The 15149-nt window shown below is 37.5% G+C and overlaps 1 protein-coding gene across 1 annotated transcript in view; it reads left to right on the forward strand.

The window, feature by feature from the left end:
- LOC121917274 (receptor-type tyrosine-protein phosphatase mu-like) overlaps positions 1–15149 on the forward strand; it is a 259269-nt gene that overhangs the window by 217641 nt on the left and 26479 nt on the right. The window contains exons 4-5 of the mRNA XM_042443057.1: positions 774–852; positions 2617–2732. Of these exons, the coding sequence (XP_042298991.1) occupies positions 774–852; positions 2617–2732 (195 nt within the window). The remainder of the gene's footprint in view (positions 1–773; positions 853–2616; positions 2733–15149) is intronic.

The raw sequence follows: 15149 nt of genomic DNA on the forward strand, positions 1-15149 counted from the left end.
CCTGCAAAAATAAAGAATTCACCTACTTTTTAATACTTGAATAATTATTACACAATCACTTCTATAGAGGGAGAGGGGAGGGGAGAGAGAGAGAGAAGATGCAGTCCATTCAAAAGGTGTCACCGTAATTCGTCATCTTGCCATTGTTACCATATCAGGAAACGAAAACGTCAGTATACTTCCTTCTTATAACAATATGTTTTATTCTTTTTGTCACCATTAGGTGTATATTTATATTAAAAACATTTTTGTGTAACTTCCTAATATGTATAGATCCTATAAAAGAGTTTCTCCTGTCACAAAATCGCTACAGGGAAGTATTGCCTGTTTTGCTGTGAAAGCTGACAGAACTGGCTCTGATGAGTTCTTTCAGGAGAGATAGGGGTCCAAAACACACTGCAGAAATAATCCAGTTTGATTGCCGCAGCTCAATGCTAGGCATGTCTGGGAATGGTAGCTTTGTAAGACATTTACCCTTCTCTGTCAGAGAGCTCTGGTGCCACAATAAATTACAATTCCCAGGATTCCTTAGCACTGAGCCAGGGCAGTGAAAGAAGTCTCAAACTGGATTGTGTGTTTTGGACTAAGGATATCCTGTGAAAGACTTCTTCGCTTTACTGTTTGGCTTGCAAAAGAATGAGTGTTTAATGTTGATTATTCTGGTTGGTTGTTTTGCTTGGGAAAACAGCTAAGGAATTTGAAGAATACTGTACAATCCTACCAACCATACCATTGATTGCACTGATCGATATATTGCCCTTTTTGTGTTTCAGGTAGTTTTTGAAGTAATCACATCTGGTCACCAAGGATACCTGGCTATTGATGATGTGAAAGTTTTAGGACATCCATGCAGTAAGTGATTGAACATTACATTTTGAAATTATTTTGTGAGATTGAGGAAATAAATTAATCACTGATATCTTTCTGATCTCCCAGAACATTCATACCCAGCTCCCCAAAAGGCTTGTCCAGCTCTCAGAAGTATAGCACTCTTGAGGCTAAGATGCTGTGCAAATTATATAATGGCCAGAATTGAAGTGGTCCCTGCACTTGTAGAGATAAATAGTCTCAGAGGAAGCATTTTATCTGCACAGCCTACATTAGTACACAGTACCCCCACCCTAAAGGCACCAAATCCCATTTGATATTGGAAGCTGAACAGGGTCAATCCGAGTTAGTACTTGGGAGACCACTAATGAATAACAGGTACTGTTGGCTATATTTCAGAGGAAGGAATGGCTAAAACTATCTTGAATATTGCTTCTAAGGAAAAGCTATGAAATTCATGGGTTCTCCATAAGTTGACAAATGTCATACCCACACACACAACAGACTGCATGCAGGTACCCCTCAAAAGTCTGTTTTAGTTAAGAACAATTAGAGCAGATACTGAGGAGAAAGGGAGTTCTGTTTGTGTAGCAGTCTCCTTCTCTAGTATCTGTTGTTGGGGTTTTTCCCCATTAGCACAAGGTTTAAATTCAGTTTTAACTACTGTAATATTTTGGAAAGAAAAACAGTGTCAATGATATTACACTGCCCAAGTCTGTTAAATAAATTTGCATTAAACTGAGAGTATTGGTCTCTCAATTTCTGTTGATCCTCTAATTGATCTTACAGTAGAGGATCTTCAGAGAGTCTCTTAATCTGTTCAGCAGTGTCACATCTTTTACTGTTTAAAATACAGTCACTCCTCTGTTTTCGTGGAGGATCCATTCCGGACTGCCCTGCAAAAACAAAAACCCATCAATATTCAAGCCCCATTGGCTTGAATGGCAGCGCACACCCCATTTTGTCCCCCTCCATTTTCCATTCATGCATAAACAAGGGACACGGATCCCAAGTCTGCAAAAACGGAGGGGTGACTGTATTATGTTACAACTGTAGTTTACCATCAGTTCTTTTGTTTTTTTAGATCACATTTATAACACATAAACTGTCTGGTTTAAAAATATCTTGATAAGTTTCTACAAATCTTGTCTAGTAACTAATACAAATACCTGCTGTGGTTTTGTTGAAAATATCACGTAGATTTTAGTTTAAATTTTATAAATATCAAAGTGTTTTACAAAAACGTTAGTAAACCAAGATTATTTCCTTAATAGGAAAATAAGCTAACATTCTCTCATGTTATGTCCTGTATTTGTATTTTAAAAATACAGTAGTAATGTCAAACAGAGCCAGCATGGTATGGTGGTTTAAGTGTTGGACTAGGACACTGGGAGACAAAGGTTTGGATCCACACTTGACCATGAAAGTCTACTGGGAGACTCAATCTCAGAGGAAGTTAAAGGCAAATCCGCTATGAACAAATTCTTCCAAGAAAACCTTGTGATATGTTCTCTTTAGGGTTGCCATATATCCAGTATGATTTGAAGGCAAACAATAGTGCTAAACATCCTTATGATATTCAGCACAATTGGAATCACATATTTTAAAATAAATTTCACATACAGTATATTTGTTTTGCTTGGCTTTCAACAATATATTCTTGCTTCTGTTAAAATTAAGTAACAGTTTGTATATTTAAAACAGCAGTTGTTTAAAAATATGAGATACAAAGTGTCATTGTGCTAATAACATACTTGTCTCTTCCTTCCCTGTTTTTTATTTCAACAGCCAGCACACCCCATTTTCTGCGTGTCCAGAGTGTAGAAGTCAATGCTGGCCAGTTTGCTACCTTCCAGTGCACTGCCAATGGCAGAACGGTTCAAGGCAATAGGCTTTGGCTACAGGTAATGTCTGTCTCCATTTCTTTCCAGCAGCACTTTCACACATTGGGAAATGTATGTGACATATAGGGCCCATAGAGACAGGCCAAAATAAAGCTGCTTTGGGTCACTTTGGAGGTATGCTGTTTAAATGATGTATGCATCCTAAGAGGCCAGAAGCCACAGCAAAGCCATGCTCCAGTCCCAAGGGCTGGATGACAGCTTTGGCACAGCTTCTGGCCTCTTAGGATGCATGCATCATTTAAACAGCATACTTCCAAAGTGACCTGTAGCAGCTTTATTTTGGCCTGTCTGTATGAGCCCATAGATACCCTGATTCAAGATCTAAAGAAGAACTGTTTGCATGTAGAAGAGAACACATGGGGAGTGGGCAATTCTGCAGGGAACACCAGCAATACTCAAGTTGCTCTCAAATTTCTCTTAATTTTTTTAAAAAGCACTATTTAAAATTAAAAACCTTAGTTAAATGTTTCCTTGAATATTTATGTATGAAGTTTGAAAGGATTTTCACAACAGCCATACACCTTTTCGGAAATCACCACATTTTCACTGTTGGCATGGCAGACTGATAGATGATTATGTATGGTAATTGCACATATATGCTCATTCACAACTTATTATTACACATGATATAAAACAAGTGGAAAAAGTATAAAGAACAGTGGGGTTTTCCCCATAAATGCACTACATATACACCACTTTTAGATGAATACATAGTGATCATTTTCAGATATGGAAGTATGTAGTATAGCTCATATATGTGGATGTGGTAGTCAATTGAATATGGTATATTTGCCATGATGTAAGAGATTACTGTACTACATTCTTATAGTGCTACTATTCCACTTTAACTGCTTTGGCTGCCTCTGTTGCATTCTGGGATTTGCAGTTTATGGAGGGGCATTTAGAATTCTCAGCCAGAGGGCTCTTAGGCTTACTGAACTACAAGCCTCAGAATGCAACAGGAGGCAGCCAGAGCAGTAAAAATGGAATAGCAGTGCTATAAGAGTGTAGCGCGGTAATCTACTCAGATATAGCAGTCTAATCTAGATGATATAACCACAGTGCATGAAATTATTAATATCTCTTGTAGTTGTATGAAAGAATGTCAGGATCACTGAAATTTCACAAAGGCTACCTTTCTTTCATTGCTGTGTGTACTTGCAAAGGAGAATGCTTCATTGCTTCTGTAATTAAGGTTTAATTGCTTAGTACTCTGAAACAATCTTCTTCAGCACAGATGTGTGCTAAATTAAAGATAATATTACTTTTAACAACATATGTCCACATTGCTTCCTGATTTCTATGGGTAGAGAGTAGAGACTATTAGAACTGAGTAATATGTACATCAGCAGTGAAAACATTTTTAAATGTGTGTGGGAATTTGTCCTTAGCAAAGGTAAGTTCACCTTACAGCAAATTTGCATTTCTTATCATTGCTGTACAACTCTTAGTTTTTTGTCCCCCAGTGTGGAGTAATTATTTTTCTGGCATTGAGATAAATTCATATTTTGCTTAAGACTAGTGTGCAGGATTCCTAAAATGAAGAGTGGTCAGATTCCACAAATTCTTGTTGCTGTTGTTGTCGTGTGCCTTCAAGATGTTTCCGAATTATGGTGCCCCTAAGGTGAACCTGCCTTGGGGTTTTCTTGGGTAGATTTGGGGTATTTTTTGGGGGGAGGGGGTTGCCTTTGTCTCTTTCTGAGGTTTAGAGAGTGTGACTTGTCTAAAGTTACCCAGTATAGGATTCCATGAATGAATAGAGATTTGAACCCTGGTTTCCAGAATCATAGTCCAACACTCAAACCACTATGCCATATTCGCTCTCTTCTAAAAATGTGTCCAGCTGTATTAACCAACAGTTATTTTTGGCAATACTGGTTTTAACATGCAAAATTCTAAACAAATCAGAGCCAGGATACCAGAAAGTCTGTCTCCGTTTATGTGAACTTGCCCCAAATGTAAGATCTTCAGTTTGTCTTGTGGATGTCTCAGGATCCTTCAAGGCTAGATTGGTTGGCTGGTCTTTCTAAGCAGCAGCTCCCTGGTTGTGGATGTTCTTGCTAATTGAAGCCAGGCTGGCTCCTGAATTTCTGATGGGCAGCTAAGATTGTATTATTTTGCTTCGTCATCAGTCTTTAAAATTAGGCATAGCTGCTCTGGTTGTTTTAGTTGTCTGTGGGGAAAAGGTTATTTTTATTCATTGAAAGCGTTAAGTGCTTTTATTCATTGTACTTCAACCATGTAGCAGATTGAATGAGGATACATATATACTATACATTTTAAAATAAATAAAGTCTCATAAAATTAAATTAATGGTTTCATCATGCACACCTTGAATTACCTACAACCAAATACAGTAACACAGTCCATTTAACTCTAATCTTATGACAGCACTGTCGAATATTTACCAGTTCTTGCTTAAATTCTGGACTTTCTGTTTCAGCAGCCTAAAAGTACATGCTAGCCAAAGCTATAAGCTGACTGATACTGTGCTTATATGGAGTGGAGCTGGGCTAGGTAAGGCAAAGGAGTTAGTTAAGGCAGATGAACACTATAGGAGAGGCAGATGTAAGGTTCCCTCATATTTTGCTTCAAGGGAGATACTGTAGTGGCTTCACTTAGGTGTAAGAGAGAAACCCTATTAGGGAATATTTTGAAGAAATATCTAAGTATCTAAAGTGTTACAGAACTGAGGCTGTTATAAACTGCTCCATTCATTTGCAAACTGATGTATGTTAGTGATCAGATTTGAAGCATATTCAGGAAAGATGTGAAGTATGATGTGGGAAAACTTTATTTAATTTAAATCTGGTGATTCAAAACACATTTAATCACTGAATTAAATTGCTTTGATTTAAACGTATCCAACCCGCTTTAAAGGGTAGTGTTTTTGTTTGTTTTGTTTTGTAATGGAAAAATCATCCACCCAGAGAAACTACTATAGTGCTGCTCTACCATCACAGATATTAGGTTGGAATCCATCCAGAATAATAATATTAACTTAAATGATAAATGGAATTTCTGGACCAGGTGATTTCTTATTGCATTGTAGGCAATCATAGCACTTACATCATTTAGTCACTGCTTAGAAAGAAAAAAAGAAAAAGAAGGAAAGAAATCATCTCTCTCTATGGTAAGTCATACTAGGTAATGACTTTAATCTGCTTGCCCCTTTTCAGATGAACACTGAAACATTAGATTTGATTATAGCACATCAGGCAATATAAAGATAAATTGACACTAACTAAACCAATTCCACCTTAGGTTAAAGTCAAATGAAAGAAACCATGGCTGTAATACAGCCTACAGCAAGATATTTTCCCCCTCTTACAGTCACCATTATGTCATAAGAGAGCTGGTGGATTAAGTTGTTGCACTGTGAATCTAATGTTCTCACTAGCTGCAGCTTCAGTGACAGCACAGAACACAATCAATTCAATGATACAGAAGGAGGACTATTAATAGCCATACCACTGAGTTAAATTTTCTTCCTTATATTGGTGAACAACACTATTTTAGGAGTAAGTTTGTATTAAGAAACTGAACAAATAGTATTTTACTGCATGAGATCCATGATTTCCTTGATTGAGTCTATCTGGAATGCAGTCTTTCTCTTTTCCTACTGCCTTCTACCTTACCAAGCATTATTGTCATTTCTAGTTATTCCTTTCTTTTAATGATGTGTCCAAAGTACGATAGTCTCAATTTAAGGTAGAGTTCATCCTTTAGTTTTCTCTAGGGCCCATTTATTTGTTGTTTCACTAATCCACAGTATCCACAGAACTCTTCTCCAGCATCACATTTCCAATGAGTTAATTTTCTTCTTAACAGCTCTCCTCTCTGTCCAGCTGTCACAGTAATACATAGAAATTGGAAATATAATGGCATGGACAATCTTACTATTTAATGATATATCTTTACATATGAGGATCTTGTCTCGTTCTGTCATAATTACCCTTCCAAATCCTAATCTTATTCTGATTTCTAGACTGAAGTCTCCATTCTGATTAATGACTTAGCCAAAGTATGGGAAATCTTTCATTATCTCAGTGTCTTCATCATCTACTTTTATGCAAATCATCTGTGGTCATTATTTTATTAATAACTTTTGTTTTCATAAACCTGCCTTTGCAATTTCTCTCTTGATTTATTTCAATAGTCGTTCCAAGATTTTGCTATTTTCTGCTAATAGTATCCTATCATATGCATATCTTAAATTGTTGATGATACTTCCTCCAATTTTCACACCTCCTTCCACCAAATATACAGTAATCCAATTTCATGTAAATAAATAAATAAATAAAATTTTTATTTCTATCCCGCTTTTTGCCAGGCAATCAAAGCGGCGTACAACAGTGTACAAGCTATGTATCAGAACAATCAAATGTTATGGCACAACCATAGATAGGGTGATAAACAGATAAAGTGATAAAATGTAGCCCTGCCTGACCTCCCTGCCAACTGGAGACCATTCTGTTTGTCAATATTCTGTCCTAATGGAAGCTTCCTGTCCTGAGTACAGGTTACGTATAAGGACAGTCAAATGTTGCTGCACATTCATTTCTTTAAGAGTGATTCATAGTTTTTCATGATCTACATAATCAAAGTCTTTGCTATAATCTATAAAGAACAAGCTATTTTTCTTCTGAAATTCTTTGGTGCACCCTTATACAATGTATGTTTGCAGTATGATCCCTAGTGCCTCTTGATTTTCTAAAACCAGCTTGGGCACCTGGAATTTCTTGCTCCATATATGATAAAAAAAATATGTTATAAAGGTTTGAGCATCACTTTGCTTGCATGAGAGATTAATGCAGTGCTCCAGTGGTTACTGCAAGCATGAATATCCCCTTTCTTGTGGATTGTATTGTATTTTTAGTGTTCCCAGTCTGTGGGTCATTGTTTTATTTTTCCTACTTTTTAGCAAATTTTATTTAGAACCTGAGTGAATTCTGTCTCTCGAAACATGAAACAACTCTATTGGTATGCCATCTGTTTCTGGTGATTTATTTCTCCCAAGTGCTCTAAGTGCAGCTTCAACTTCACTTTCTAAAATTGTGGATTCATATTCAAATTGTTCTTCTTCAAACGAATCTTTGGCCCGGTACAAATAGGCCCTGAAGGACGCCTTCGTCATGTGCGAGGGGCACCCCGCCCACATTAACCTCACCCCTCGCATGTGACGAGGGCGTCCTCACTGCATGGCGCTGAATAGACGGCATGCGTAGCGATGCCGTCACTGCTGTGCGGCCTCCAGATGGAGCCACACGCACCACTGCCATCTATGGCAGCGCAAATTTTAGCGGTCCTTTTTTTGCGTAGCTGTGCCACACAATTTGTTTGCTGAGGTATGGCTATGCAGCAAAGAGAGGCAGCTCCCAGCCGCCGCTTCCTGGCGCTCTGTACCACGCCTTTGATTCTTTCATCTCTTTCTTGTCCACTTTAGCTCTTTGACACACTCCTGTTCATTTTAGTTCACTCACACCAAGTATTGCAATGCTTATATGTTCCATATCTTCAAGTTGATGAATGACAGGACCTTAATTTCACAACTTTCCAGTACTTTGTCTATGAGCATTTTCCCTCGTGACCATCATTTATGGCCCCAGCTGCAACACCTGGCTGTGCCTACACCAAGCTAAACTGTAGCACTGCAGGTGAAAGCATTAACCCTGCATCTACAGGCTTGTGAGCGAATTAGAAACTACCAGAAGCTCTGAGTAAACTGGTTTTTATTACATATTCTAGTTGAGACTAACAATTAGATTGTGGCCACTATATGCCGGAACAATAATTAAAGTAAAATGGGTAAATGTCAGTTTTCAGCCACCTGTACTTGTGGCAATTTTTATTAGATTGGTTTGAAACTTGGCACACTTGTAGAATCACTATATAGATAATAGATGCCAGGTTTTAGATTGTTATCTCAACAAGTGTCCATTTTTATATGTGATAGATTTCTGAGGCTAATGGTGATAGAACCCTTTTCACTCCTACAACTCATCCTAACTAAAGACATGCTACCATGCTTCTTTAATTTGGCATATGTGGCTGTGACAGGTTAAGAGTCCCAACTTAGTAAAGGGAGAAAGAGCAAAATAAATTAGAATAGTATATGGCTACCAGTGAAGACCATTAAACTGCCAGTCATATTCATATTCAGAAATTCACTGAGATATATGAAAGATACAAGATTGTCAGAAATACAAAAGCTTTTGTTACTTAGAAGCTGTGTAGCAAAAAGTAAGATTAATATTAAAAGAAATTCTTGTTCTCCATAGCTGTCAAAAATGAATAAAAAATAAGTGGTTTTGTACTTCTGAGCATTTTAAATTCATAACAGTACTTTGTGGCCAGTATTCTGCATCAGCCACTTGGTCAAATATGCTTAACTAAGTAATATCTCTTTGTCTGACGAGCCCCCCCCCCCTGGCAGCCTGATAGAAACATCTTCCACCTGTGCTCCAACTGCCAGCAGAATGAACCTCCTTCTCCCCATGCAACTGACGCCTGGTAATTGGGAGGTGGTCATAGGGTTGCTATAATTGTCCACTATTACCAGGGACAAAATGTAGGACAAATTCGAGACCAAAACTGTAAGAAAACTGCAGGACAAAACTCAGCCCAAAATGTAGGACATTTAAGGTCCTACATTTTTCTTAACTGTGGAGGGAGTTACGATCTTGGCAATAGTATCACAGTCATGACTAGGTAGTGATCATGAATATGGAAAGTTGTGAGTTAGTAAATCTTGGTTACTGTTCTGCATTAATTATTGCTATTTAGTCATGATTGCGACAGTATTGCCACAATCATAACTTTCCCTTTACTTTATTAGGCAACTGCATGAGAAGAAGGTCTATTCTACCAGTTGTTGGAGCACAGATGAATGAGATTTCCAAGACCTAACAACATCACCCACAATATTAAAGAAACTTTCACTTGGTCATTCTCCAATGTGATTTATTCCATACTATGGGCCCATACAGACAGGCCAAAATAAAGCTGCTTCAGGTCTCTTTGGATGTATGCTCTTTAAATGATACATGTGTCCTAAGAGGGCAGAAGTTGCGCCAAAGCTGCACTCTAGTCCTTTTGGCCTGTCTGTTCGGGCCCTATATCAGCAATGCCTTTCAGCACTCTACATGGGGCAAACAGGTCAGTCTCTGTGCCAGAGGATCAGTGGACATAAATTAGACATTAAGGATGGGAATATTAAAAAAACAACCAACCAATTGCAGAACACTTCAATCTCCCCTAGGTAATTGTTTGAGGTTTGGAGGATGTCTATAGGGAAGTAAAGGCCTGCTATCAACAGTCCTTAAGTGGTTTATAGATATAGTTATAAATTAAAGTTGAACAACTTCATGCACTTTTATAGAACCACAAGGAAAAAACCTATTTTTCCAACTGTACTTTGTTCATACAATATTAGATGAGAGCATTAATTCTAGAAAACTGTCTTTTAAGGTCAGTACAAATCAGTGACAGTAAGAGCAGTGAAACCTGCTGAGTGACCTTGAGCAAGTCATAGTCTTATAGCCTCAAAGGAAGGCAAAGGCAAACTCCCTCTGAACAAGTTCTGCAAAGAAAACCCCATGGCCTTAGGGTCACCATAAGTGAGAAAACACTTGAAGGCACAAGGCAACAGCAAACAATGAAATGTATGCCTCTTGATCTTTACATAATGAAAAGGATTCATTCAGAAAGAGAGTAGGTATTCAGGGGGATTTGTTCTGGACAGTCCCCCCCCCCCCCCCATGGATATCAAAATCTGGCAAACGTTCAAGTTCCTTTGTTCCCAATGGCAGTACGTGCATTTAGCTGTACCACCATTATTGACAACAGAACTTCAGGTGAAGTCCCGTTGTCCCTAATGGCGGCACAGCTCTGTGCATGCACCAACAATGGGGACAATGGGGCTGTCCCTCATGGTGGCGTGGCTACTTGCATGCATCACTATTGAGGACAACATGAGATTGCCATCTGTGGATACTCAAATCCGCGGATGGCAAGTCCATAGATACCAAAGTCCCACTGTACAACTGAACACTACAGTTAGAATCATCCAAGCCATGGTATTCCCCAGCACTGTGTATGGATGTGAGATCTGGACAGTGAAAAAAGAGAATAAAAAGAAAATCATTTCAGTTGAGATGTGTGCTAGAGAAGAGTGCTGAGGATGCCATGGATGGCTAAAAAGACAAACAAACGGGTTCTAGAACAGATCAAGCCTGAGCTCTCTCTTGAAGTCAGGATTATACTATTAAGCTGATGACTGTTGCATTTCTAGCTCTCTAATTTAGTCTTTTAAACCCAGCCACTCAGCCTGTAAGGCATCACTTCCCCATATCCTGCTATCATTCTTTTAATTTCCTTTTCAAAATTTAATTCCCAGTGGTTTGCACTATTTTAGCAATTTCAGTTATCCTTATTAAAAACCTTAATTTTTTTTAACTTTTGAATATATGGATGCTGTTAAAAGAAAGAGGATGTGATGTTCAGTATGAAGGCTGTATCAAATTTTCTTGCTGAGCTGGACTTTAGAAATGGAATTAGTTCAAGACAGATGATAAAATGTCATACTGATACTGTTGTTGAAATAAACATGGTTGGAAGGGATTTTGGAGGGGGAATAGGTTTGAGACAAATTGGAAAGGAGGGGGTATAATCTGAGTGGAAGGCAAAACGGGGACAGATGGGCAATAGCTGGGGAGGTTTGCTGTTTTATGACTTTGTTTACTTCCTAAGACAATACCTTGATTACCAATGAGGCGACACCTTCTTTCTTGGGTTAGATAGATTGATATCGATGTTGGAGAAAAACATAGAGTTTAAAGAATCCTTTAATATATTTCAAAGCACTGGCATTGCGAGTGGGGAAAGAGGGGGCAGAAAGGAAAAGGGGAAACTCAGTTTGGACATTATCTGGTCTGTGTCAGACCTGTGTTTTGAATCCAAAATAAATTGTCAGTCAATCTCACTGCAATGTTTTCTTGGCTCTTCAAATCTTGGTTAGCTAAATATGGCACCTTTCATGGTTGTGGAAGAGGAGGGAATTTCAGCAGGTGTTACTAGTTTCCTGATTGCATGAAAAACAACACTTTCCTGAGATTTCATTTTCTCCGCAACTGTTACAGGTACAAGAACCATCTCCAGGATTAAATATTGCAATATTATGATCTTTAAAGATGCTAACCAAAACATAATGGCAGATGGCAATCTCATGTTGTCGTCAATAGTGATCTTTAAAGATGCTAACCAAAACACTGGAGCCCTGGTGGCGCAGTGGGTAAATGCCTGTACTGCAGCCATTCACTCGAAACCACAAGGTTGCGAGTTCAAGACCAGCAAAAGGGCCCAAGCTCGACAGGCTTGCATCCTTCCGAGGTCGCTAAAATGAGTACCCAGACTGTTGGGGGCAAATTAGCTTACTTGCTGTTCACCGCTATGATCTTTGGAATAGCGGTATATAAATAAAACAAATTATTAATTATTATTAATTATTATTAATTATAATACACTTGTCACAAGCTGGCTGCCTTTACTGTTGACTAATACATACTGAAAAGAAATGTATTAGAGAAAATATGACACATTACAGTGGACTCAGCTATCCCAGTCAAAGTAATCACTACATGAAAATAGTAATTAGATCTCTCGCATGAGAGAGCAGAAACTGATGGTGTCCTATGAGAGACACCTATGCAAGGGCACTAAGTATGCAAGAGCAACTGGTTTTAGTTAAAAGTCTTCTCAAGATAAGTTAAAGTGTTTTTAAGTATATCAAAATGGCACACAGCCTAAAAATCAGTTATGCTGCAATAATTATCTAAGACAGTGTATTCAAATTATTTTCAGGGAAATTCTGATTAAATTAAAGCTTCCATATCCTGCGGCTGACTGTATGAAAATAAGTCCAATTTATGTACATGCAGTCAGCTGTCCATATCCACGGATTTTTTATCTACAGATTCAACCATCCATGACTTGAATTAATATATATTAATTCTAAAAAGTAAACCTTGATTTTGCTGTTTTATATAAGGGAAACCATTTCACTATGCCAATGTATTTAATGGGACTTGAGCATCCACAGGTTTTGGTATCCACAGTGGGTCCTGGAACTAATCCCCAGTGGATACTAAGGGCCCACTGTACATACTCTGAATCAGGTATATTTAACTACAGCCAGTTTTCTGGCTTAACTGACTTGTGAACCAGACTGTGCTTACTTGAGACGTGATCATTTATAGCTGTTTTCAGTGTTTTATGCTTGATCTGAAAGTCAAACAAGTTATTTTCAGAGAATTTCACCCTAAAGATGCAATTGTGTAGTCTTGATTGTGATGAATTTCTCAAGTAAATATATGTAAGTACAGAACAATGGAGGCTGTCATTTGGTTCCAGAACAAGGTGTTTCATATAGTGACTTTTGAGAAAACTTTTGGAGTAGCAACAGTCATGGATAAGGGTTGCTTAACTATCTCTTTATTATCCTTAATAATATAATCACTGGACATTTATTAATCTCACTAATGAGGAACACCTTATCAGGAGTTTACCTTGTTCTCTGCTAGTTTTCATTACAGGTTTTATATGTGTGTGTGTATTTCTACCTTCTTTGTTTTGGTAGAAATGCAATGATCTGCTTTCTGTTAAACTGTGGGTTTGAAATATTTTTATAAGACTTTGCCAGAGCAAAGCTACCATGTCAAGAATCACAGAAATGGTGAAAGCTTGCAATTGCCTTCCATTCCTTTTATCTTCTTATGCCAGGAAGTTTTCTTTTTTGTCAGCACAGGGTTGTTGTAGACTCAAGGGAGATTGTGTTTCAACTTTGCTGTTGTATATTTCAGATTTTTCACATCAGTATCCTAATGAACAAAGTCTTTCATAGAAAAGACCTTCCACTCTCACCTTTCCCCATGATTTTTTTCTCTTCAGAACTTTAAAGTTTCATTTTCACATCATTTTCTGAAAATGTGAAAATCCTGTTCTTACCCTTTTAATGGAAACAAAATAAATGGCTGTAAGAAAAAAACTCAGAAAGTTATCCAACATTTCTGCTCATTTGTGGTTGAGGTGGCTAAACAGATTTGTTTAAAGCAAATTTTATGAAGGAGATATAAAAGCATTTTGTAAATCATCAATATACTTATTAGCATCAACGTAGTTAACAAAATATACTGTCTTTTATGATGAAAGTGATAATTGGCTGACATAATCCTTCATGAAATCAAAAGCCACATCTTAGTTTATAAAACAATGGTCCATAATAATTTTGAGCAGGATACTCAACCTATATCAAGAAACGCACAAAGCTGACCCTGCACTTCATGGCTTGGCTTGTCAGTCATTCCTGTGGTGCAATAGTCCTTTGTGGGCAGGATAGAACCATCAGTTGTTTACACATGTAAATGGTTTTAGAAATTCCATGAAGCAGATTATAGTCTATTTAAATTAAGAATATAGAAAGTTGTTTTTAAAATGTAGCACAATACTTGGTTTAGGTTATTATCTTCAAAGGCAATCAAAGAAATAAAAATGCTTCAGTCTCAACTTACTAACATCTACAGGAGAATGCTTTGTCACAAATTAGGCCTAAATGCAAAGCTACAAAATTGCTGCTAATGCAGGGTGCAATCAACATCCCATTTAGTCAGCGGAAAAGCTCCCATTGGGTTTAATAGTTTTGAATTGCACTCTTATACTAATTGGATAAGTTGTAGAGGGGGAAAATGTGATAAATCAGTTACTGGGATCCACTACAATAGGAATATTTCCAAAGGTACTTAATTTGGTGTAATTTATGATCTAATAATCCACAATGAGGACAGCTGCAAGCTACAGTTATGCAGATTAACAGCAGGAATGCAAAATAGGTTTAACACAAGCACCCTTCCTATTACCAAACACAGGGAATGGAAAGAAAGACAAATGCTAAGGAATTTAAGAGTGAAATACAGTGTCCAAAGGCTAGTCTAAGTATACTATGCAAGTGTACTATGGGGAAATTGGAATAATGCATTTGGAATAATTTAGTGGTAGCAAAGACTGCTTTAGGTGACCTAAGATTTATTTGTGTGTGTCTTGTTATTGTTCCTAACCAATAAGGCACAGAGGATTTTGGCCACAGACTGACTAAAACATTTCTCTGAAATAACTTCACTAACCCTACTTACTGAGATTAAAATTGTGAAAACACACCTTTTAAAATTTTTAGCTACCTGCAAATAGCCAGACATTGATCTACTGTTATGGTTTGAGTTCAGGAGATAACATTCTCTTTTGTGGCAAGAGACCCAGACTGAAAAGATAGTGAAAATACTTCCGTAGAGTCATTGTCATCCATATATTAAGACATATTATTATTATTATTATTATTATTATTATTATTATTATTATTATTATTAT

Source organism: Sceloporus undulatus, unplaced genomic scaffold (genome assembly GCF_019175285.1).
Source record: "Sceloporus undulatus isolate JIND9_A2432 ecotype Alabama unplaced genomic scaffold, SceUnd_v1.1 scaffold_14, whole genome shotgun sequence".
Lineage (NCBI taxonomy): Eukaryota > Metazoa > Chordata > Lepidosauria > Squamata > Phrynosomatidae > Sceloporus > Sceloporus undulatus.